We start from the raw sequence: 20872 nt of genomic DNA on the forward strand, positions 1-20872 counted from the left end.
ATCAATATGTAAGTCCAGAGGTGTATATGACCTATTACATATTAAGGTCACTTGGTTACGGAGCCTTAATGAGAAAAGATCATTTGTAATTTCTCACATAATTACAACACTTACAAGGAATGATTCCCTGTGGAACCTAAGCTAAGTGGACACTGTTGTCCCTAAATTCCACCTCAGTCGGTTATTACATGACAATTACATGACAATGGACAGAGGTTTTAACACCAAGTGATCTCTTCTGGAAGCAAAAGGCAAAACAAACCAGTAGGTGTTTCACTTTGGTTACCTTCTGTTCCTCCATGCTTGGTACAATACACAAGTCTAGAGTGTCAACCTCAAGCACCGCTTAAAGATTTTGAGCACTTTAGACGAGTCCCTGTATTACTTTCTGCAGAAATTTGGCAGGTACCAATCTACCTCCTAAACATTCTGTTCAACCTTCTTTTCTCAGTGTTAAAACCTCTGTCCATTGTCATGTAAATGATAATGCAGCTCTTTTAAAAACATGATTTTAAATGAGTTCCAGCATCGAAGTATAATTTGGACAGGTGTGCCGCTTCCAACACAACCGCTGACACGCCATGATGAGTGATACAGTGTGATACAGTAATTATGGCTGACAGGTATACAGTCCGTGGCTACATCAATAGGAGGAGAAGTGCTGTTGAGAGACAAATAGATTTGTCTTTCTCGTGGTTCATTTTGTCGTAGTAATGCCACGCGTCATTTAAAAACTATAAAAAATAATACGTAGTTTAGTCTGCAGAGTGATTTTTTCACCAAGTGAATTATTGTGGGACTAGCAGAAATGATTTTCCGTCGGCCCACACACGCTACGATTTCCGGCTCCTCTATTGGATGACACAAATGCGTTCCTTCTGTCCACCCAAGAGGTAAATTGTCCACATTTCCTTTCCTCCCTATAGATATATTCTATAGGCATCTGTCACACCATCAACCCTAGCCAGCCTGCTGTCGTCAGACTTAGACTTTTGACATTTGTATCATGTGACGTGTCTGGGAACTGGGTGTTCTCTCCTGAGCAAAAAATACAGCATAGCCCAACGCCTCCAGCAGCCAGCATATGTACAGGAAACCTCTCATATTTTTTTTGTTTGATGAGGGTCACAATCAAGACATACTGTAGCTGGTCCACACTGAACACTCAGCAAGCTTTCCAGCATGGCTACAGTCAAACAGGAAATGCAATTGTCAAAAGATTCTGGTGCAAATGTATATTAGGGCTGTCAGTCAATTAGTCTTCTTAATCGCAATTAATCACAAAAACTGAGTGATTAATTGCATATTCATTGTTATAATTTGTTGAAAATACATTGTACTTATATTCAAGAAAAAATATTACTGGTAAGATACATTAATACATTGTCAAACAAATCAGGCAGAAGCTTACTACTGTTAAAATAATTTTTCAACTACAAAAACATTAAACATGATAATACGATTTTCCCTGGTAGACAATCTATAACAGGCTTGACTTTGCATGTGCTTTACTGTAAATAAATTCCAAGATTTATCAATAAAAATTACTATAAGTAATATAACTTAAACCTGTTTGAGGGAAAGAAGAGAAAAAGACTATGCAAGTTAGACTATAATAGTAGAAATAATTACAAAATAATTAGAATTACAATAAATTTTTAAATGCAGTCTAGATGTTTCCATTTGTGGATTAAACACATGAGTAGAAAAATTGTTGGTGAGACTTCATCATCTTTCCATGGATTGTAGACCAAAATCTCTGTTCAATTTGCATTTAAAAATGGCAGAAGAAACAATAATATTTCTATGTATGTATATTATTAAAAATCTACTGTCAAATACCTTTAAGGATGAAATTCAAAGACTCCAATGCGACTTGTACCTGCTTGCTATTCCCAACAGTGGAGTCAAGATACATTCCTAAGGAGTGTAAGGTGTAATAAGCGATAACAAGCAAAGGACTTCATTTTGTCATTATAGAGTTTGCCATTGTATTGTGCAATTGTATCAAGCGTCGTAAATCAACATCATAAAACGAGTGTCCTCATTCATGCATTGTCCAAATCCAGCTTCCAATCAGAAACCGACTACAGGAACCCCAAAAGGCCAAAAACCATAATGGTAGCGGATGAAAAACGTAGTAAGGAAAACTCGATAGATGCAATCTCCTGAACCCAAATGTAGCTCTACAGTAAGCTGTTTGAGTGAATACAACTGAAAAGTCTTTAAATAATAATAATGCATTATAATTTTTTAATCAATCACACACATTAGCATGTTAATTTCGAACACTCCTAATACATATTGATCTAGTGTAATGATGCTATGGAGAAGTCAATTTTACTTCTTCTGAGTAAGAAATTGATTTGACAATAGTGAATGGGTTATCTATTAGAAAATCCTAAGTAAAAATGGTAAGCTTCAGCCTTCAATCAATATACAATATCTGTGTGTGTGTGTGTGTGTGTGTGTGTGTGTGACCAAAATAAAAAGTTAAATTCTAATTCTGTTCCATGTGTTTTTAAATCTTGCACAAAATAATTTTAATAAGTGTAATGCTTATAAAACTAAGTCCATGACAGCAGTAATAAAATCTTATTTAAAAACATGGTCAGAGATAAAGCCTTAAATGTCATTAGCCCTTCTTGTTGCATGCATCTCTGCCTCCATCAATCATCTTAGCCAACTAATGAATTATATATAGAAATTGGATAACAGATTAGGGTTATTATGCAAGAGAATGCAGGAATGTTTTTGCCTGTTTAAAACTATTTGTGTCAGAATTACATACGTGTGAGAAGATGTGGTAAGTAAATGTAAAACATCTATAAACATGTCAAAAAGGAATCCACTCATTTTCAATACCCTATGTAGGCCAAAATCTGCACTGTCAAAAAAGGAAGGATGATTACAGTAATTCATAAATACGACAATTTCCACCTGTGGATTAATTTGGGACACCAGATACACTACATGACATTTTCGGTTAGTTATTTTTGCTTTCCACTGAGGTAAATTTCTTGTGCAAACTTAACTTCATGCTGAAATTGCACCAAAATGTTACTAAATGCTTATTAAATAATATGTACTTTGGGATGACCTACTTTTTCACAAGAGTAATTTGTAGGGATAACTGTCGATCTACCCTATGAATTAAAGTTTCATGTCATTCTCTGTTGTCTTTCTCTTTAAACTTGTTTTAAACTTGCACACTGTCAGTGCGTGGCAGTCTTCTCCCCGTGGATACAGATAAGTAAAAATGAATTACACTTCTCAGAATGCAGTGCAGTGCATCTTTTTCTGTGGGAATGATACAGAGTGAGTCTTTCCCTGGTATTTATATGTTCCAGTGAATATGAAATCGCTCTTGGAAGATGATTACAGAAATGATTACAGAGACACCCTGAGGATATCTGCTAAAATGCATCTTGACAGCCTTGACAATAACGTGGTTAAGCAATAAATAAATAAATAACAGAAATAACAAAAATAACAAAGGCAATATCCCTCAGGTCCGCTGCTTTACCTGGCCTGAGCAAGAAACTAAATTAACAGTCATTGTTACCTTTACCGGCACACGGGTGTCTTCAGATCAGCATAAGTATCTTTTTTCATGAGTTCAAAGGAAATATTCATGTCATTGTGCGTGATAGAATAGAAAATGCAAACATTTCTGGTGAGTCAGATATATGTGAAGAGGATTTGCCAAGGATCTATTTTAACTCTTTACGCTACATGCTCAGCAAACCATGCATTACATTCAAAGGGCTCAAGGAACAAGTGTTTAAAGAAGCTTCTGAGAAGCTTTCATGTTAGAGCAGGAGTAAAACGAGGGGAAAAGCAGGATCCTTTTGAATAATACGGGTGTGAGCAAGCAGGGGATCATGTCACTTCTGCATGGGTCAGATTTAAAGAAGCAGACCTTAATCGGTGCTGCTGTGTGATGTTTAGTCATTGCTGGGCATCCCATGGGATGCAGCACAGACACAACAGGGCCAGGAGGTAAGGAGGCAGGAAGACCGTCAGCTCACTCACTTTTCTGCACAGGCAGTAAATAGGTCAGCTTTAGAACACAGAAGGGCCACAGCAAGAGGCTGTCCGACAGAGAGAGCAGCCCAATTATTTTTAGAAATAAACACGCTGGTGAAAAGTTACCTGGATCGCAGGCAGAAGGAAGAAGACACTCATGACTTTGGAAAGGAAGACATGCACTTATAGAAACGGCCATAGACCCAGCTCCCGCACTCGACTCGTCACACGGTGCTATGTACCATTGGAGTCTGCCACTGGTAATCAACTTCATGCTCAAGTAACCCATCCCATAATCCATCTGACTGCCACCCCCACAGCTGTTACCTGGTCAAAGGGCCTACAGCAGCCACTGACACTTTGTCCTCCCAGGGACCAATCATTTGTTCATAACGCAGAAAACATTTCTTTTTCGCATCCATTTAGCCTACTTTCCAAATTGCGTGTCCTTTCTATGAAACTGGCGTGTTGGTTTCTGCATCTGAAATTGTCTGACTGTGAGGTTTCTGCAGCCTGTTTATACATCCTGTAACCAGATTACTTTTTCCTTACATTGGTGCTGAGAGCTTATTACTGACCGTCAATACCTTCAATGCATTGTTTTATTATGAAGTGATAACTGAGTGACTGCAAATGCTACGATTACATACTTCCCAGGTTTACTTTCACTGCTTATCATTTTTTCATTTTTGTACTTGTAAAATTAGCATTTTTAAATTATGAAAAAAATGTCATCAACATAAGCATTTCTCCATGCACCCATACTTGATTATATAGCTGTGTTACACAATACTGTTATGAAGGTATGAATGTATCTACTATACATTCAGGAGAAATTCCACATACACACAGACCATAATTAATTTTCTATCATTTTAATCCTGATCATTACCAGCTCTTCCTCCTTAATTTGCAATTGCCCTACCAATGCTCTGGCCATCAGCTCTGCTCTGGCCATCAGCGCCCCAAGCAGTTCTTTGAATGCTTCTGCAGGGTTTGATGGGCGTCACAGGGTCACAGTGTGTCATAACTCAGTCAGCTCTGCAGCGGCACCCAAAGCCTTCGATTCTTATAACGTCAGAGGAAGCGATTTATTGCTGACCACCTGTACGGTGCATATAGCCTCATGCAGCTGTCAGCATGTTAATGACGTGGCAGGTCTGTCAGGCTCATCAGTCTTCCGTACCGTATCAATGTTATCCCACTTGTTAACAATTTGTGGGTGGTAGAGACTTACTGTCATCCTGCAGTAATGTATATTGTTCCATCATGTAGTGAAAGCTGGATATCTACCCATCTTCTAACCACTTATACTGGTCAGGATTTCAGGAGGACCCATAGTCTAACTTAAGCAGTACAGACCACAAGGCAGGGGTAGACCCTAAACAGGGTTTCAGTCTATTGCGGGGCACATACAGGCACAAACAGAACCACTCACCATGGCCAAGGTACCAGTCAGCTTAGCCACAACTCTGGAAACTGCAAAAGAAAACCAGAGAACCTGTACAAAGCCCACATGACGTGTAAACCCGCATGAAAGACACACACACACACATTGGACGGAAGTAAGAGCGGACATGAAGTCAATGGATGACTTTATAATGTGTGTGGTGTTTCTCACGTACATCACATACAAATTCCATACATTTTATTGTAATATATGCACTCCCCTTTTTTACTGTTATTCTCAAACCAAATATGAATTTATGTTTGACCCTCTGTTTCCCCAAACCTGCTAAACATTCGGAGGAGTCTGAGGTGCTTCTGCTTTGAGTAGCTATGAATACAGTAACACGCTTAATTCCTCATGCTAAGAGCTACATGTCTGCCTGCCACATGACATCCTGTCCGCACTCCACATCACATCCTGTCCGCACTCCACATCACATCCTGCCCGTATTCCACATCACATCTTGCCCGCACTCCACATCACATCCTGTCCGCACTCCACATCACATCCTGTTTTTTTGTGCCATTTCTTCCTTTTTGTTTGCACTTATCACTTACACTACTCACCCAGTCCCGACAATCAGAATGCCACCTGCAGATTGGCTCCAAAGAACATGTAACTTTAGGACACCATTACAAGTCCCATAGTGACACCCTAGTGGCGAGCAGTTGACATAGCAAAGCATTTCACATATAAATATCTTGAAACTAATGTTTTATTCTGAATGATATCACGAATGATGTCTTGAATTGCATAGCAATCAGTATCACCATATACCTGCAGCAACTTTTTCCATATCAGGATTAATTCTGAGCTTGGAAATCAGATCATGGAATTTGGATTTAGATCAGAATTCAGATCACATTAATATCAAATACTGCAATGATCTGAGGGTCATGGTGTGGATTTCTGGTTACTATGTGACACTAATTTCCACAATGTAAACATTCAGATCCTCATGGAAACATAAATCCTGTTATTTACAGCGTGTCCACTTGTCTGCATCTTAAAAAAAGATTATTTTTGACTGTCATCTGTCACTGCTTAACCAAAAAATTAGTATAGGCAGGCTATAATTTTATTCAAAGCAACAAGGTTCAAGGTTTCCAAATAAAAATATATACAGAAAAGGTTTCATTAATGTTTAGCACAGGCTTTTGTCAGTGTCTCTCACTTGCCCTGCTCACTCCTTATTTCTGTGTACCGACATCCACCCCCAAAAGCCGGCTTTGGTAAGGTCAGACAGCCGTGACATTGCACAGCTCAATAGGCTGTCATCCAGACCAACAATTTTCATACAGATAAATAAATTGCATCTCGGCCACAGCTAGCTGACAACTGTTTATTGCATGCGTTTAAATATAATAACAAGCTGTCGTCAAGGCTGTCATCCAAATTAAAATGTGTAGCTGCTTGATGGAACTTTTTCATGCTGATGAATCTCTTACTTGCGCTGGATCTCATACAGCAGGCTTAATATTCGCCTCCGCCTGTGTCGAAGAACAAAGATGCTACATTCTGTGTCTAATAAGCGATTGTGTTATGCATTGTTTTTGCTGATATTCCTTTCTGTTTTCCTTTTGTTAGCTTGTATTAATTATCATATTATAAGGGCAGGGAAAAGGCCAGATAGTTTATGAACACCTGTTTTGACAAATGACACAAGAGACAGGTTCACACTCACTCACATGTATTAAATACAGAGGCTGCTGGTACCCAGGGACAATTTCCAGGCCTCTTCCCCAGTTCTATTGCCTTGTCAGGGCCGGGGAGGGGGGGTGGAGGGGGGGGGGGGGGGTGGTGTGCATCCTTGTAGTGTCAAGTCTTGTTTTTTAATTAGGATTATTTGAAAAGGAGTTTTTGTACTCTTGGGATGGTTGGCTGAGTACTGTCTGTGATCAGAGACAACACAGGGAGAATGTGAATTAGTTTGAAGTTAGGGGGGTCTTTGGATCTCACTGGGGGCTTGTAGTTTCTGAAGGCAACTGCTGGGGTTGAACATTTATTGACTGTTTTGGGAACGCGTCAACAAAGGAAGCACCTTACTACCACTCTAGTGTAAAAGTTCATTTTAGCCCGTCTGACTGGGGGGAATTCAGAATTCAAATATGAGCTAGCTAGTGACGATCTTCTTCCATCACACAGTATGATTTAACCATGCAAGGTCATCCACACTGAACGGTCCGGAACCTGTCCTGGAAACAATGAGCACAAGGCAAGAAATAACCATGGCCGCCAACCCATTGCAGGATAATTTATTTCAAACTGCATAAATTAGCAGATTGGTTACAACCTGCAGTCTAATGAGATGACATGTGGGTTACAGATGGTCAAGGAGTTTGAGAGATTATCGTGTTGCAGCACAAATTTTGACTAAACATACAGAGAGGAATACAGATATAAAGAGTCAATGATGCAGAAATGGATACAACCGGCAGCAGAGGCAAAATGTGACGATAAGACCATTAATCAATTACTGAAAAGCTGAAATGGTAGAAACAGTGGACCAGATAGGACTGTCACATACAGGCTATGGAAGCTTCTAATGATAACACTTAAAAATATTACAAAACTCTGCCATGTTAACTTTAAATAATAACACAGTCTGATTTAAAAATGAGCATCATTGTGTCTTTACCAATATTTGGGGTGGTTATCTCTTAAAAGAATTTATCAGGTGTGGAGTGGCTTTCCCCTTAAATATTTAATTAGAGGAATACTGACTAACCCAGCAGTAAAAAGAAGATTTTTCAGGATTAACTGGATTTTCTTGTACTTGACGGGGTGGGGTGGGGTGGGGTGGGGTGGGGGGGACGGACATGTCAGCTCATTGGGTGGGACTGTTGCCACACACGCCCAGTGTTGGGGGTCTGAATCCTGCCACCACGCTGTGTGTACAGTTTGCATGTTCTCTCCATGTCACATGGATTTCCTCTGGGTCCTCCGGTTTCCTGCTGCTGTGTGAAGTCACTCGGTGTGAGTCATTCAATACCTGTGGTGTGTGCCTACCCTACAACGAACAGACATCCTGTCCAGGGTGTACCCCTGTCCTATTCTGATTGGGATCAACTCCAACGCCACCCCCCGAACAAGTATTTATAATAATACTGAAAACAATTAGCTAAAAAAAAATTATTCAATTTAAATTTTTACCAGCAAGGACTGTCGGTTGTGCGCCCAGATGGTCCCTTGCTGTGACTTTAGATCCATAAAGGCTGATTGTGTGAACACTCCTTGAAATAATAACCATTCCAACAAAATAATGTTTTATTAGCAAATGTTACAAAACTGGATTAGACGGTGCATTTCTTTTCAGCCCATGGTAGAGGGGAGGGAATTCACACGTCTCAGCTGTGGACCGGTATGACTTTTTCATTTTGAGTTAAATTCTCGAAACCCCATTAGTGGAAATCCATTAGCATTTCTACAGAGACACCCATTAGGATAACATAAGGGTTGGCCACAAATTAGAGTAAGCTCGGCACACATCCACCCATCTGACTGTAGAGATTTACGCATTGGTGAGCGAGCAGACTAAGCGCGATACCATGAAGAACTGCCCAAATTGAGGCTCCACCTGTGGTGGTGATCGGGTGTGATGTACATTAGGTAGATCAGGTTCAAAAACACTAGCTAAATTTTATCGTAACCTCACCAAACTTTATTTCCTTAAACCAGCTGCCTGCTTTAGAAAAACACTCAAAAATTGAGTTCTACTAGAAATAAGAAAATGCAGCATTCTGTTTATAAGGAAGACAATTACTTGATATCTTTGTAAAATTTATCTGCAAAAGTTTGCATACATATGTTTGATGTTAAGAACATAAGAAATTTACAAACGAGAGGAGGTCATTCGGCCTCATTTGAGTGAGAACTTAACTAATAGCACAGAGCTGTTAAAATCTTATCTAGCTCTGATTTAAAGGAACTATATATAGTAAAACATACTATATATATTGCCAAAAGTATTAGGAATCATTGAATTCAGGTGTTCCAATCTCTTCCATAGCCACAGGTGTATAAAATCAAGCACCTAGGCATGCAGACTGCTTCTACAAACATTTGTGAAAGAATAGATCACTCTCAGGAGCTCAGGGAATTCAAGCGTGGTACCGTGATAAGATGCAGTTTGGCGGTTGCCAGTAGAACGGCACTTGCCTGACTGCATTGTGCCAAGTGTGAGGGTTAGCTGAGGGGGGATTATGGTGTGGGGTTGTTTTTCAGGGGCTGGGCTTGATCTCTTAGTTCCAGTGAAAGGAATTCTTAATGCTGCAGCATTCAAAGCCATTTTGGACAATTTCATGCTCCCAACTTTGTGGGAACAGTTTGGGGATGGTCCCTTCCTGTTCCAGCATGACTGCGTACCGGTGCACAAAGCAAGGTCCATAAGGGCATGGATGAGTGAGTCTGGTGTGGAGGAACTTGACTTGCCTGTACAGATCCCTGACCTCAACCCGGTAGAACACCTTTGGGAAGCATTTTGGGTAACTCATATACATACCATATAACAAGCCTAAAATCAAAGGCATAGAAAAACGCTCAAATATGGATAGGATTGAAAGGCCTAATCTCTAACCCTAACCCTTAAGACTGACCTCATCTATGCCCTTCAGATTTTTGATCCCTAGATCATGCTCCACTCAGCTGTCTTTGCCCAAAAAGATTTAGCTCTACTGAGATATACTTGAATGGTGACCCTTTGAATTCTGGCACTATGAAAGCAATGACAGATTCCCTGAGTGTTACAAATGCATGACTTTCGTTGATTTCGGTTTCGCATGCATGCAAATATGGCATGAAGAAGACATTGGGGACAGTGAAGTACAAATCCAAATGCTTCCCTTATGAGCTCTTACAGTACAATGTGCCCTCTGCAGTTTTCATTTTTCCAATCCTCTCCATAATTTTTGCATGTGATAAAATTCTTGCTGATCATTCTATGTCTGCGGCACTGGCTACTTTTGTGTCTTAAGCAACACGAATAAAACAAGTAAACAAACAAAAAACAAACATGAAATAAATAAATAGATAAATAATAGTAGATAGATTAATTAATTTAAATGTACTCTGGAATTTCTGCATTTTAATGCACATCTCAGGAAGAGTTTTGACCCAATGCAGGGTCTCACAGTGCGGTATTATTGTTAGGATTATTCGCTCCTGCGTGGACTTTCTGTGTGTAACTATGTACATTTACCGAAATTCCTGCATTCATCTCGACAGCCCAGCTTTTACAAATTTATTTAAACGTTTTATTAAAGTGCTCAAGTTACACATATCCTTACTGCCTCAAAAAATATATTAAAATAAGCACATGTCTGTGCTGACTATGCCATGCAGTATTCTTGCTCTACTGACAGCCCACAACGTCAGCCTGACTTCCACAATCCGTCACTACTGTACCCTTAAAGCAGACTTTAAGTTCTTTCATTTTCACACTGCTCCTGCTGTAAATAGAAGGTACTTGCTCTTTATCGATGGCATAGATTTGGATATTGGTGATAAGGTCATGTCCCTACTAATATTGTGGGAGTGCTGTGCATGTTTAGGTGACGGGCAGTTTGGGGGCTGATTTTGTCCCTAACAATTTTGAAAGCAAACCTTCACCCTTGCACTTCATTACTGTACAGCATTACTGACTTTATGACTGACTGATGTATTATCCTTGTCTAGTTGTAACAATGAATTAAATTAAATTCTGCATTATAATTTTTTTCATCGCTTTTATTCTGTACTTCAAACTTTAAAAAGGTAGTGATATTAACATCCTTCAAACAAATTTTTATTTTTTTTCACGATGAATTTCAATATGATTTTTTTTCAAATCTCGTGCAGGACACTTTTAGGGGGCATCAATGACAGCAGACACAGCAATGGAATCCATTGAAATATTTGAAATAATTGAATATTGAAAACACAGATCATACTAGATAGATAATAAAACTTTTAAAAGTATCAACTTTCATAACAAAAGTCAATCACTCAAAAGTAATACATTTTAATGCTGGTGTTTATTTTATATATTGTGTCTTTTTTATATAATTTTTGCTCCCTATAGGTAATGAAATTAATATATAAAATTACTTAATTAATTCAGTTTGTGTAGTATCCCTCTGAATAGTTACCTAGTGCTTTTTATTATTCTGTTCTGGGTATTATTTTTTAGAGCATTATTTCAGTAGTTTGAGATATGCTACACGTATATTTAAAGACACAGATATTTATCGTTATGGAAATGTTATTCTATTCTATTCTGTAATATGAAACATCCAGATGTCCTCTTAGAGCTGTATTAAAATATTAATACATCTGAGTCTGTTTCACTTACAGCAGTGGGAACCTGACAGAAATGGATCATCACTAACTGGGTTACTGTCAGCTTATCTTTGGGGGGTTATTATGAAACTGAACCATGTGTGATTTCACGGCTAAAAATGTGAGGTATATGTTTTTAACTACTTTAAACTGTTAGGATTTGCTACTGTAGGTATTTCTTCTTTGTTACATCCAATGACAAACGCTCTTGGAGGCCTGCATGTCTCGCACAAAATATGAGTTAATTGTTTGGTGCTGTTTTTGTTTATGCACCAGCACTCGAATGTCTGTCCAGAATCTGGCCAACTTCCTATCGACGTTTATGACTGATGCACGCTGCTGAAAAAAGACGAATCTGTTGTGCTATGAAGCTTTGTATTGTTGAAGAAAATGTATAAATATATAGAAGAGAGTTCACACATTATGCAGTATTCGTGTCTTTTGGATCAGTGGAGATTATAAGAAGTGTTTTATATGAAGCTTTGCTTTAAAGGTAAAATATATATATTTGGTATTCATTCTGTGATTGGTGCTTTGTTTAATTCCTGCTTGGATTATTGGAAAGTTAAACATTAATCGTTTTTAATCAAACACGTGATACCTTAGCAATAAAAATCCGACATCAAACGCATTCACAGAAGAAATGCAGACTGGCGGAATGCTTTCAGTCTCATTTAAATATGTCAACATTCTGTGCTAACTCAAATGACTTCATTCCTTGAAGATTATTGGCCTGGGTCTGGAAATAGGCCCAAGGTCAAAAGAGGAAGAAAAAAAGGTAGATATTAAGTTCCATTAATGAGAAATCAAGTCAGCCGCCGCCAGAGACAGGGTCATGTAATTGCAAATAGAAACTTGCACTCATTGAGCGAAGTCTCAGAAGAGTGCAGCTCTCCCACTCCACACATCACACATTATAGTCCTTTCTGTCCTACGCACAATAGCACTGGAGGGTAACACTTAACAAGCATTAATCAGTGAAAACAAAATCAGGGACTAGTTTAACAGAAATGTCGTATAAGTTACATGTAGTCATGTTAAAGTAATGTGGGTCTGACACAGAAACCATAACACAGGTATTCAGATAGGAAATGAATTATGTGTTAGATTATATAATCTGACAGACAGAAAGGCAGAGGTCTCTCACCTCTCAGCACAATTAACCATACGCATTATGCTTCTTTGATGTGCTCATTCATATGCTTGTAGGTTTTTGTTTTGATGACATTCATAGCCATTCCTATAGAAATCGTGTGTTTCATTTTGCTTTTTCCTTCTTAAACTGCCAGTCTCTCCGGGGTCAGGTAGCATCTGGGATCTTTTTGCTGCATCCTCGAAAGGTCAATCCCCCATCAGGACGATAATGGGTTGTTAACTGCATTGAGATCCCCTCAAGGCAGATACCTTACAATATGGTGCAATCTGTTATTCGAAAGCTTTAATATCCATCACAGGGACAATCAAGTGCCTGATGTCTTATTCTTTAAACCTCAGTGGGGAAAAAAGCTAATATACATACACTTCCTGTGCAATTTTAAATTTTGCTAACTATCCGTCAACATTCTGTCATTTTTCATCTCTTATGTCCTGTTCTGTGCCACATTACTAAGGTATGTGTGGACTTCAGATCAAGATCCGAGCAGATTGAGAAATTTTAGCGAGCCATTTTTATCCAGTTAAAATTGTGTATGTACTGAATGATGTAATTCTACTATATGGAATAAGCCACCATTAATTTAGAGGGTTAGGGCCATAATAACTTCGCTGCCTGACAACATACAGAGTACCAGCAATATATCGATTCATAGTCATAATTTCCAAAAGTTTTATAATGCGTCTGTCTGCCATATATACACACTGTGGACTGTAACTGCAGAACTGTGTACATTGTGTACAAATGTGCATGCATTGTGCATTTCTGCTTGCCTTACACTGCACTGTAATTCATCCATTTATCCATCCATTCATCCATTTTCTGCCCACTAATCCTGGTCAGGTTTGCAGAGGTCACGACAACCCAGGAAGCATATGATACAAGGCTGGGGATCAGCCTGGAGAGGATCCATTAAAGATGCCATTAATTCCTCCATCAGTCTGAGAACAGCGGACTGACAGTTGACAGACATCTTTCATGTCCCACTAAGGTAGCTTTATGCGGCATGTATGTTAACCTGGAAAGACTGCATTGCTTATCTTCACCTTCTATGCTTAATTGTATCTCAGTCTCCCAAGCGCAGAGCAAATGACTGATGCTGGATTGATGCTACAGATATCAATTTTCAGCAGAAAATCAACATCACTCTTAAAACCTTTTTCCACGTGCAAACCTGTATCGATTTCAACAAACATTTTAAATTTAGAACCATTCAGCTCAATCTATAATTCCAGAAGGAAAAGCACACCCCACAATGCAGGGTCACACGTTTTTCCTACATAACATTCCTTTAAATTCACATTTTGCTGCAGTATTGGCAGCACTAAGACCATCACAAATGTACAAGCAGAAATACAATGGAAATGAAAGCAATTCCTGTTGACTGAATCTGTTAAGTGTTCAGGTACATACTGATTTCTGTTTAATGGACTAGAGGATTGCCAACTACCAACAAAAAAGGCAGGGTGATTCAGGAAGTACAAACAAAAAATAGGCTTGACTTGAGGACAGTGTTCATCTTCAGTATTATTGTTTTTGAAAAACCACCTTTTTCACTTTGCGTGCATCTCAGCTTCATGTAATCTGCATACACTCATATTACAATACGATTCACAAAGCCAGAAGAAAATAGAGTTATTTTTTTTTATACGTAATTGAAATTTGACTTTAATAATGTTGCTTGTAGCAAATGAAATTGAAATTAAAAAAAAAGATCATAATGTTAGGGGTCATAATAGCGTGTGGCATGTGTACCATGTACTTCACAGGTTTGTGTGATTTCTCCCAAATATCTCAGAGTGTCAGTTTAATATGGGAACACAATGATGGTACATAATTTCCTGAACCTTCTGATACTTCAAATGAGCTACTGTGTCATAGCATCTACTATGACAAAACCATTACAATATGTAATACTGCAACATACGATAGATAGATAGATAGATAGATAGATAGATAGATAGATAGATAGATAGATAGATAGATAGATAGATAGATAGATAGATAGATAGATAGATAGATAGATAGATAGATAGATAGATTATTCATTCACATGAACTTCCCTGGTTCTGCACGGAACATTTACTTGCTTATTTATCGTTGCTTCCCGTTTCATATAGCAGTGAAGACCATTCATTGCAACTCAATAATAGCTCAACAATTGAACAATAAAGCTAACAATAAACGCTGAAATGCTTCATATCTGTATGCTGTACGATGCAACAGTCTTCAATACTTCAATACTAGTAATAAGCCTTCAGCACCTTTAAGTATCATTCGTGGCACACATGCAACCGAAGAGAGCTGGATTGTGAAAGTATTAGTCTTCGGAGCAGTGTAGCTGAGCGCTGTTGGTTCTAACTTTTGAATACTCACTGAGAGCTCCATGAGATCTACCTGAGAGACTGTTCCTGGAGTAGGATATCCATGTTTTAACATTCACACCTTCTCAAAGATGTGTAGTCAAAAAGCACACCTCACAATCTGAGATTAATATACTCTAAGAAACGAAAGTAGCGTATGGAACACAAGACACTTACCCAAGGGTGGTCATAGTGACAATGGTGTACCAGAATGAAGCTGGGATGCTGGTGAAGTTAGTGCCCTTGGTTCCCTTTTCAGCATAGTACATGACAGTGGCAAAGATGATGATGGCCATGGTAAGCGAGAAGAGCAGGAAGCCAAGCTCGGAGGCGCAGCTTTTCAGCGTGTAGCCTAAGATACGGAGCCCCTGGGAATGGCGGGAGAACTTGAAGATACGGAAGACACGGAAAACGCGCAAGGTGACGAAGGCTCCGCTCACATCCTCGTTTTCTGGCATGACCAGACCGATGTAATAGGGCATGATAGCCACCACGTCGATCACGCTCATCACTGAGCGCATGAACTTGCAGCGACTGGGCGCTGCAAAGAGCCTCATCAGGTACTCAAAGGTGAAGATGAGTACACAGGCGGTGTCCATGCAGAAGAAGGCTAGTGAGTACTTTTCCCCACAGGGGAGGTCCTTAACACTCCCCTTAGGTGGCCGGCAGGGTACGGTTTCTACCACATTGGCGATGACCGAAACAGCAATGAAGAAGCCAGTGACATAGTAGAAGACCAAGGCCATGGTGCTGGTGTGGGGGTTTTCAAAGGCTCTCCACAACCTCTCACGTGAAGTACTGTCAGGGGGCAAAGGGATGTCACTTGCCATTTCAGCCTCTGTATCTTCAGCTAGCCGCTCTTGGTTCTCCTTCTTGCGGTCGCGGTACTCCTCCATGCAGCAGTCACCAATGATCTCAGGTACAATGCCGTAGAAAGCCAGTTCCTCATCGAAGGCCTGTATGCACTCATGCCTAGGGTAATGAAGCTTACCCGTGCGGTAAAAGTTGAGTATGTGGCGGAACATCTCAGGGTCTCTGTCGAAGAAGTACTCTTGGGTGTCCTCATTGTAAAAGAACTCCTTTTCTGAGCTGCCCAGCAGCGTGTCGGGGTAACGATCCAAGGTGTTCTTCCAGGTCTGGAAACGCAACCCGCTTACATTCACAAACAAGATCTCATCATTGCGGCTCTTCTTATCCACAGGCGGCTTGGGCATTGATTTCTTAGCCAATGGGAGCCAGCCCACAGCAGCCGCCCGAGCAAAGGGGAGCCAAGTCGCCACTCCGGCCGCCATGTCTACTTCAGTGGTTCACCTTGTGACTGGAACCGCGTTGGTGATTAATGACAGAGTATCTGATGAGTTAAGGCCGGACCTTTTCGAAACAAAAGGAAAAGAGCCAGCCTTTGGGATCTGGTCATTCGAACAGCAGGGGATCAGTGGCCGGTCTGGCTTGGTGACTTTTACCCCTCTCTGTGTTTCTCAATGACACAAGAATTTAAAATGTGGGGAGGGTCTGTGGAACTTTATTGTGAACATTGGTCTATAATCACATTGTCAGAGCATTAGCTAGAGGCCTCTAGACACTAACTATTAAACAGCTAGTATGCTCTCATGTCAATCCAAAAAACAAGAAGGAAAAAAATTGTTGCACTTGTTCTGCAATAATGTATGGCTTATGCAAAATGCATTGAAAGGCTTCCAACAGTGCTTTGGGTCTCTTGCTTGAAGCTTGATGTTGATGCAGGGCTGTGGCGTTTCAGATTCACATGAAACCGTGATGGTGGGTTCCGAAGTTGCAAGGCAGACGATTTCCCCTCGTCATTCTCCACGGTCATGTAGCTCTCCAGGTTTGATTATACAGTCCCGCTGTCTCTCCCCTCTAGCATGTGTTCAGCTTTCCTGCTGTCTAAAAGGTTTTGTAAATTGAGAACGTTGTCGTTTAGACATCGCTATTCCTTGTATGGCTGTCCTTCTATGTACCTGTCAAGACACACAACACAGGCAGCTTAGAGACTGTGCAGCACAGGCTGGTGAAGGCTTGATGGAGACACTCTAACTGTTTTCATCAAACTCTGTTTAAAATGTGGAGCCTCACAGTACAAACATTGACGGCGCCTCTTGCGAATAAAAGAGCAAGACGTACTTACACTAAAATAGCGACATTCATTTCGGAAAAAGTTTAAGGCTGTTGTGCTAAAAATATAACACAGACAGTAGTACTACATTTCATTTAGCAAAGTCGCCTAAAAAAAGACTTCAAACCACTTTTTAATTCAATAATATGTGTTCAGAATCTAGACTGGTAATAAAAAAGTTAAATATTTCTGGTAATTATCTCTAGCCTGTAATGTCTCAGCAGCCACAGCGTAGATATGAACTACGGTAGGTTTCACGGTAGCTGTTCCTCTGCAATTGGAGAAATATGTTACAGTTAAAGAACAGCCACACAAATAACCGGTAGCACAAAATACAGAAAATACTGTCAAAATATTTCAGAAGAAATAAATTAGTTTCATTTCAGAAGGCAGGAATGTCGTGTTTTTGTGTCTTGTTAATAGAACTATATAGAGTATACATTATATATAGCAAATGCTTGTGTCCCTCTGGGTGTCCCTGTTGCACATACCAAAGTAAACAAGGGAAACAGTCGAAAGGAATACAGTCACATTCCCCAGAGCACGCTCTACAATCAGGACCCTAAGCATATCTGACAAAGAGATGACCCAACCCAGTTATCTCCTTACTGCCTTGCACTACAGCCTAAATAAAATATCAATGCAACTACAGGCAACACCGCCGGTGAATTTCCAATTTCCAAGACACAGCCAACTCAATAAAAAATCAGCAGTTTGGAAATTGAAAACCAACTTTAATACTAGTGTGACTCCAATAGGTTCCTGAGCGTGGCTGCAGTCCTGCTTTTACCAGATACCCCTGTCAAGACTAGGAGAGTCTTAAACCAATAAGAAACTCTTTCTGCTCATGCAAGGAATTAAAAATTACAATCTTGTTCTAAAAGTGCATCCAAAACCTCCATGTTTTAAGCATGCACTGTCTGTCAAACCCATATCATAATATTTCAAATTTATACTTCCTGTTTCCATCTCCACCATGAGTGCTGATATATAAGCATGAATAACAGATTTCTATCCATATCTGCCCATTTAGTTTATGTAGGTTTCTTGCTCCTGGAATCACTTATTAAAGATCATAGTTACCTTATAATATGTCTGGATGTGGAGACGACGGGCCTGGAAGAATCCAGTTTGTCAGAACAGAGGAGGAACAAAATGTGAAGGCAAAATGCAAAGCGAAGAACGAGGACTGCTGCAGCAATCGGACCACATCCTACACAGAAAGTATACGAGTAACTGCTACACTCTGCTCCAGCTTTTACATTCGCTCTGCTTCTCCTCTGTGCAGGGTTTGCTCGGCCTTTTCCAGTCTGCCTCTCATTCGCTTGCTCGACCCCCCTCCTTATTGCTTAGTGCTCTCTCTCTCTTTCTCTCTCTCTCTCTCTCTCTCTCTCTCTCTCTCTCTCTCTCTCTCTCTCCTCACAATGTTTGGCACATAATGGCACTCGGGCGAATCTGATCATAGGAGGGACTGGGAGAGGAGTAGATGAAGTCAGTGTCGGATAAGTTTAGGAAGCACGTTTGTGATGTTTTGAGTTTATTGTAGAAGTGAATCACGCCCAGCAACCCTGAGGATATGTACACATTGTACATACACATTCTGCCATAGATTCCACTTGACAATTTTACACTTTGTATTAAAAAAGTGGGAGTGAAATAGTAGGAGGTGAGTGACACTTTGGCATGTTCCTTAATCATGATGTAAAGTATGATGACAAAAAGTTTTTGTTTTTAAAAAAATATTTTTTTTTTGTAGCGTATGCAGTAGGAATCAAGAACGGCAGATCAATATATTACATAAACATTTTAACTGCCACCAATTAGCATCAATTGTGAATGAAAGTGCATGCCATCTCTGATATGTTTCATCAGCATTTTTCCACCTGTGCAACACTTACTATAACTTCAACTGTGGCAAATCACTTTTTAATATAAAACTCATATATGGAAGGGCTGTTTGATTTAATGTTCTTAACAAAGTAAAATGTCTGAGTGATATAAACATCCACAAACTCGAGGGGAAACTCCTTTCCTTAATATGTGTATGACAAGAAGCATTTTATTTTCATATTTTGCCGATATTAAACCACTGCTGAAACTAACAATGACATTGTTACTCCAAAATCAGTTATGAACGATCCAAATCCAAAAAAGGATTTGGATTTAGATGGAAAAAAAACACTGTCCATAGTCTCTTGTTTGAAATGAAACTTAAATATAACAGAAACAGAAAAATACAGTATTTTACCACCATCTGAATTATTAACGTAAATTAAATCTTCATTCTGCAACGTAACACTGACATGACATCTCTTTGATAAAGATGTAAATTGATAAAAAAAAAATTCAGCACACTGAAATTTCCTTGTTGTTATACCTCATTTTGCTCTCTTTGAAACTCACACATGGTACAGTAGTTGGTGGTGGCTAACAGGCAGACGTCTCCACGCTAAATTACAATTGCTGTGATGCCACTCAGAAACTATATTGTAAACTTTATACCTAACAAACTTATTGAACTCCATCCAGTATCAGTTACCAAAATTTCACCAGAACATCCATCCATCCATCCATTAGCTTCCGCTTGTCCGGAGTTCAGGTCGGGGGGGTAGCAGCTTCAGGAGAGATACCCAGACCTCCCTCTCCCCAGCTACCTCTACCAGAAATTCGGGGGGGATGCTGAGGCCTTCCCAGGCCAACCAAGAGATATAATCCCTCCAGCATGTCCTGGGTCTGCCCCGGGGCCTCCTCCCTGTAGAACACGTACGGAAAACCTCTCCGGGTAAAGGAAGCATCAGTGCCAGGTGTCCAAACCACCTCAACTGCCCTCTTTTGATATGGAAAAGCAGCGGTTCTACTCTGAGGCTCTCCCGGATATCTGAACTTCTCACCTTATCTGTAAGGGAGAGCCCAGACACCCTGAGGAGAAACCTCATTTCGGCCACCTGTATCCGCGATCTCATTCTTTCGGTCATTACCCACAGCTCATGACCATAGGTGAGGGTTGGGATGAAGATGGACCAATAGATCGAGAGCTTTGCTTTCCGGCTCAGGTCTTTCTTAGCCACGACGAACCGGTTAAGCGCCTGCAAAGCTGCAGACTCCGCTCCGATCCGTCTGTCCAGCTCTCGATCTCGCCTACCCTCACTCGTGAACGAGACCCCGAGATACTTGAACTCCTCCACTTGAGGCAGTACCTCCCACCTGACCTGAAGAGGCCAATCCACCCATTTCTGGCTGAGAACCATGTTCTCAGACTTGGAGGTGCTAATCCTTATCTCCGCCGCTTCGCACTTGGCTACAAACCGCCCCGGAGCACGCTGGAGGTCCTCAGCAGGTGAAGCCAACGCACCGCAAAACGCAGCAACACAATCCTGAGGCCACCAAACTGGACACCCTCAACACCCTGGCTGCACCTAGAAATACTG

The 20872-nt window shown here is 40.2% G+C and overlaps 1 protein-coding gene across 2 annotated transcripts in view; it reads right to left on the reverse strand.

The window, feature by feature from the left end:
* kcnd1 (potassium voltage-gated channel, Shal-related subfamily, member 1) overlaps nucleotides 1-18704 on the reverse strand; it is a 59106-nt gene extending 40402 nt beyond the window's left edge. For both annotated transcript variants that reach the window (XM_049018472.1, XM_049018471.1), the window contains exons 1-2: nucleotides 18528-18704; nucleotides 15488-17289 (exon numbers count right to left, since the gene is read on the reverse strand). In XM_049018472.1, the coding sequence (XP_048874429.1) occupies nucleotides 15488-16602 (1115 nt within the window). In that variant the 5' untranslated portion in view covers nucleotides 16603-17289; nucleotides 18528-18704. The remainder of the gene's footprint in view (nucleotides 1-15487; nucleotides 17290-18527) is intronic.
* Between the last annotated feature and the right edge of the window lie 2168 nt (nucleotides 18705-20872).

The sequence above is a fragment of the Brienomyrus brachyistius genome, chromosome 6, assembly GCF_023856365.1.
Source record: "Brienomyrus brachyistius isolate T26 chromosome 6, BBRACH_0.4, whole genome shotgun sequence".
Classification (NCBI taxonomy): Eukaryota; Metazoa; Chordata; class Actinopteri; order Osteoglossiformes; family Mormyridae; genus Brienomyrus; species Brienomyrus brachyistius.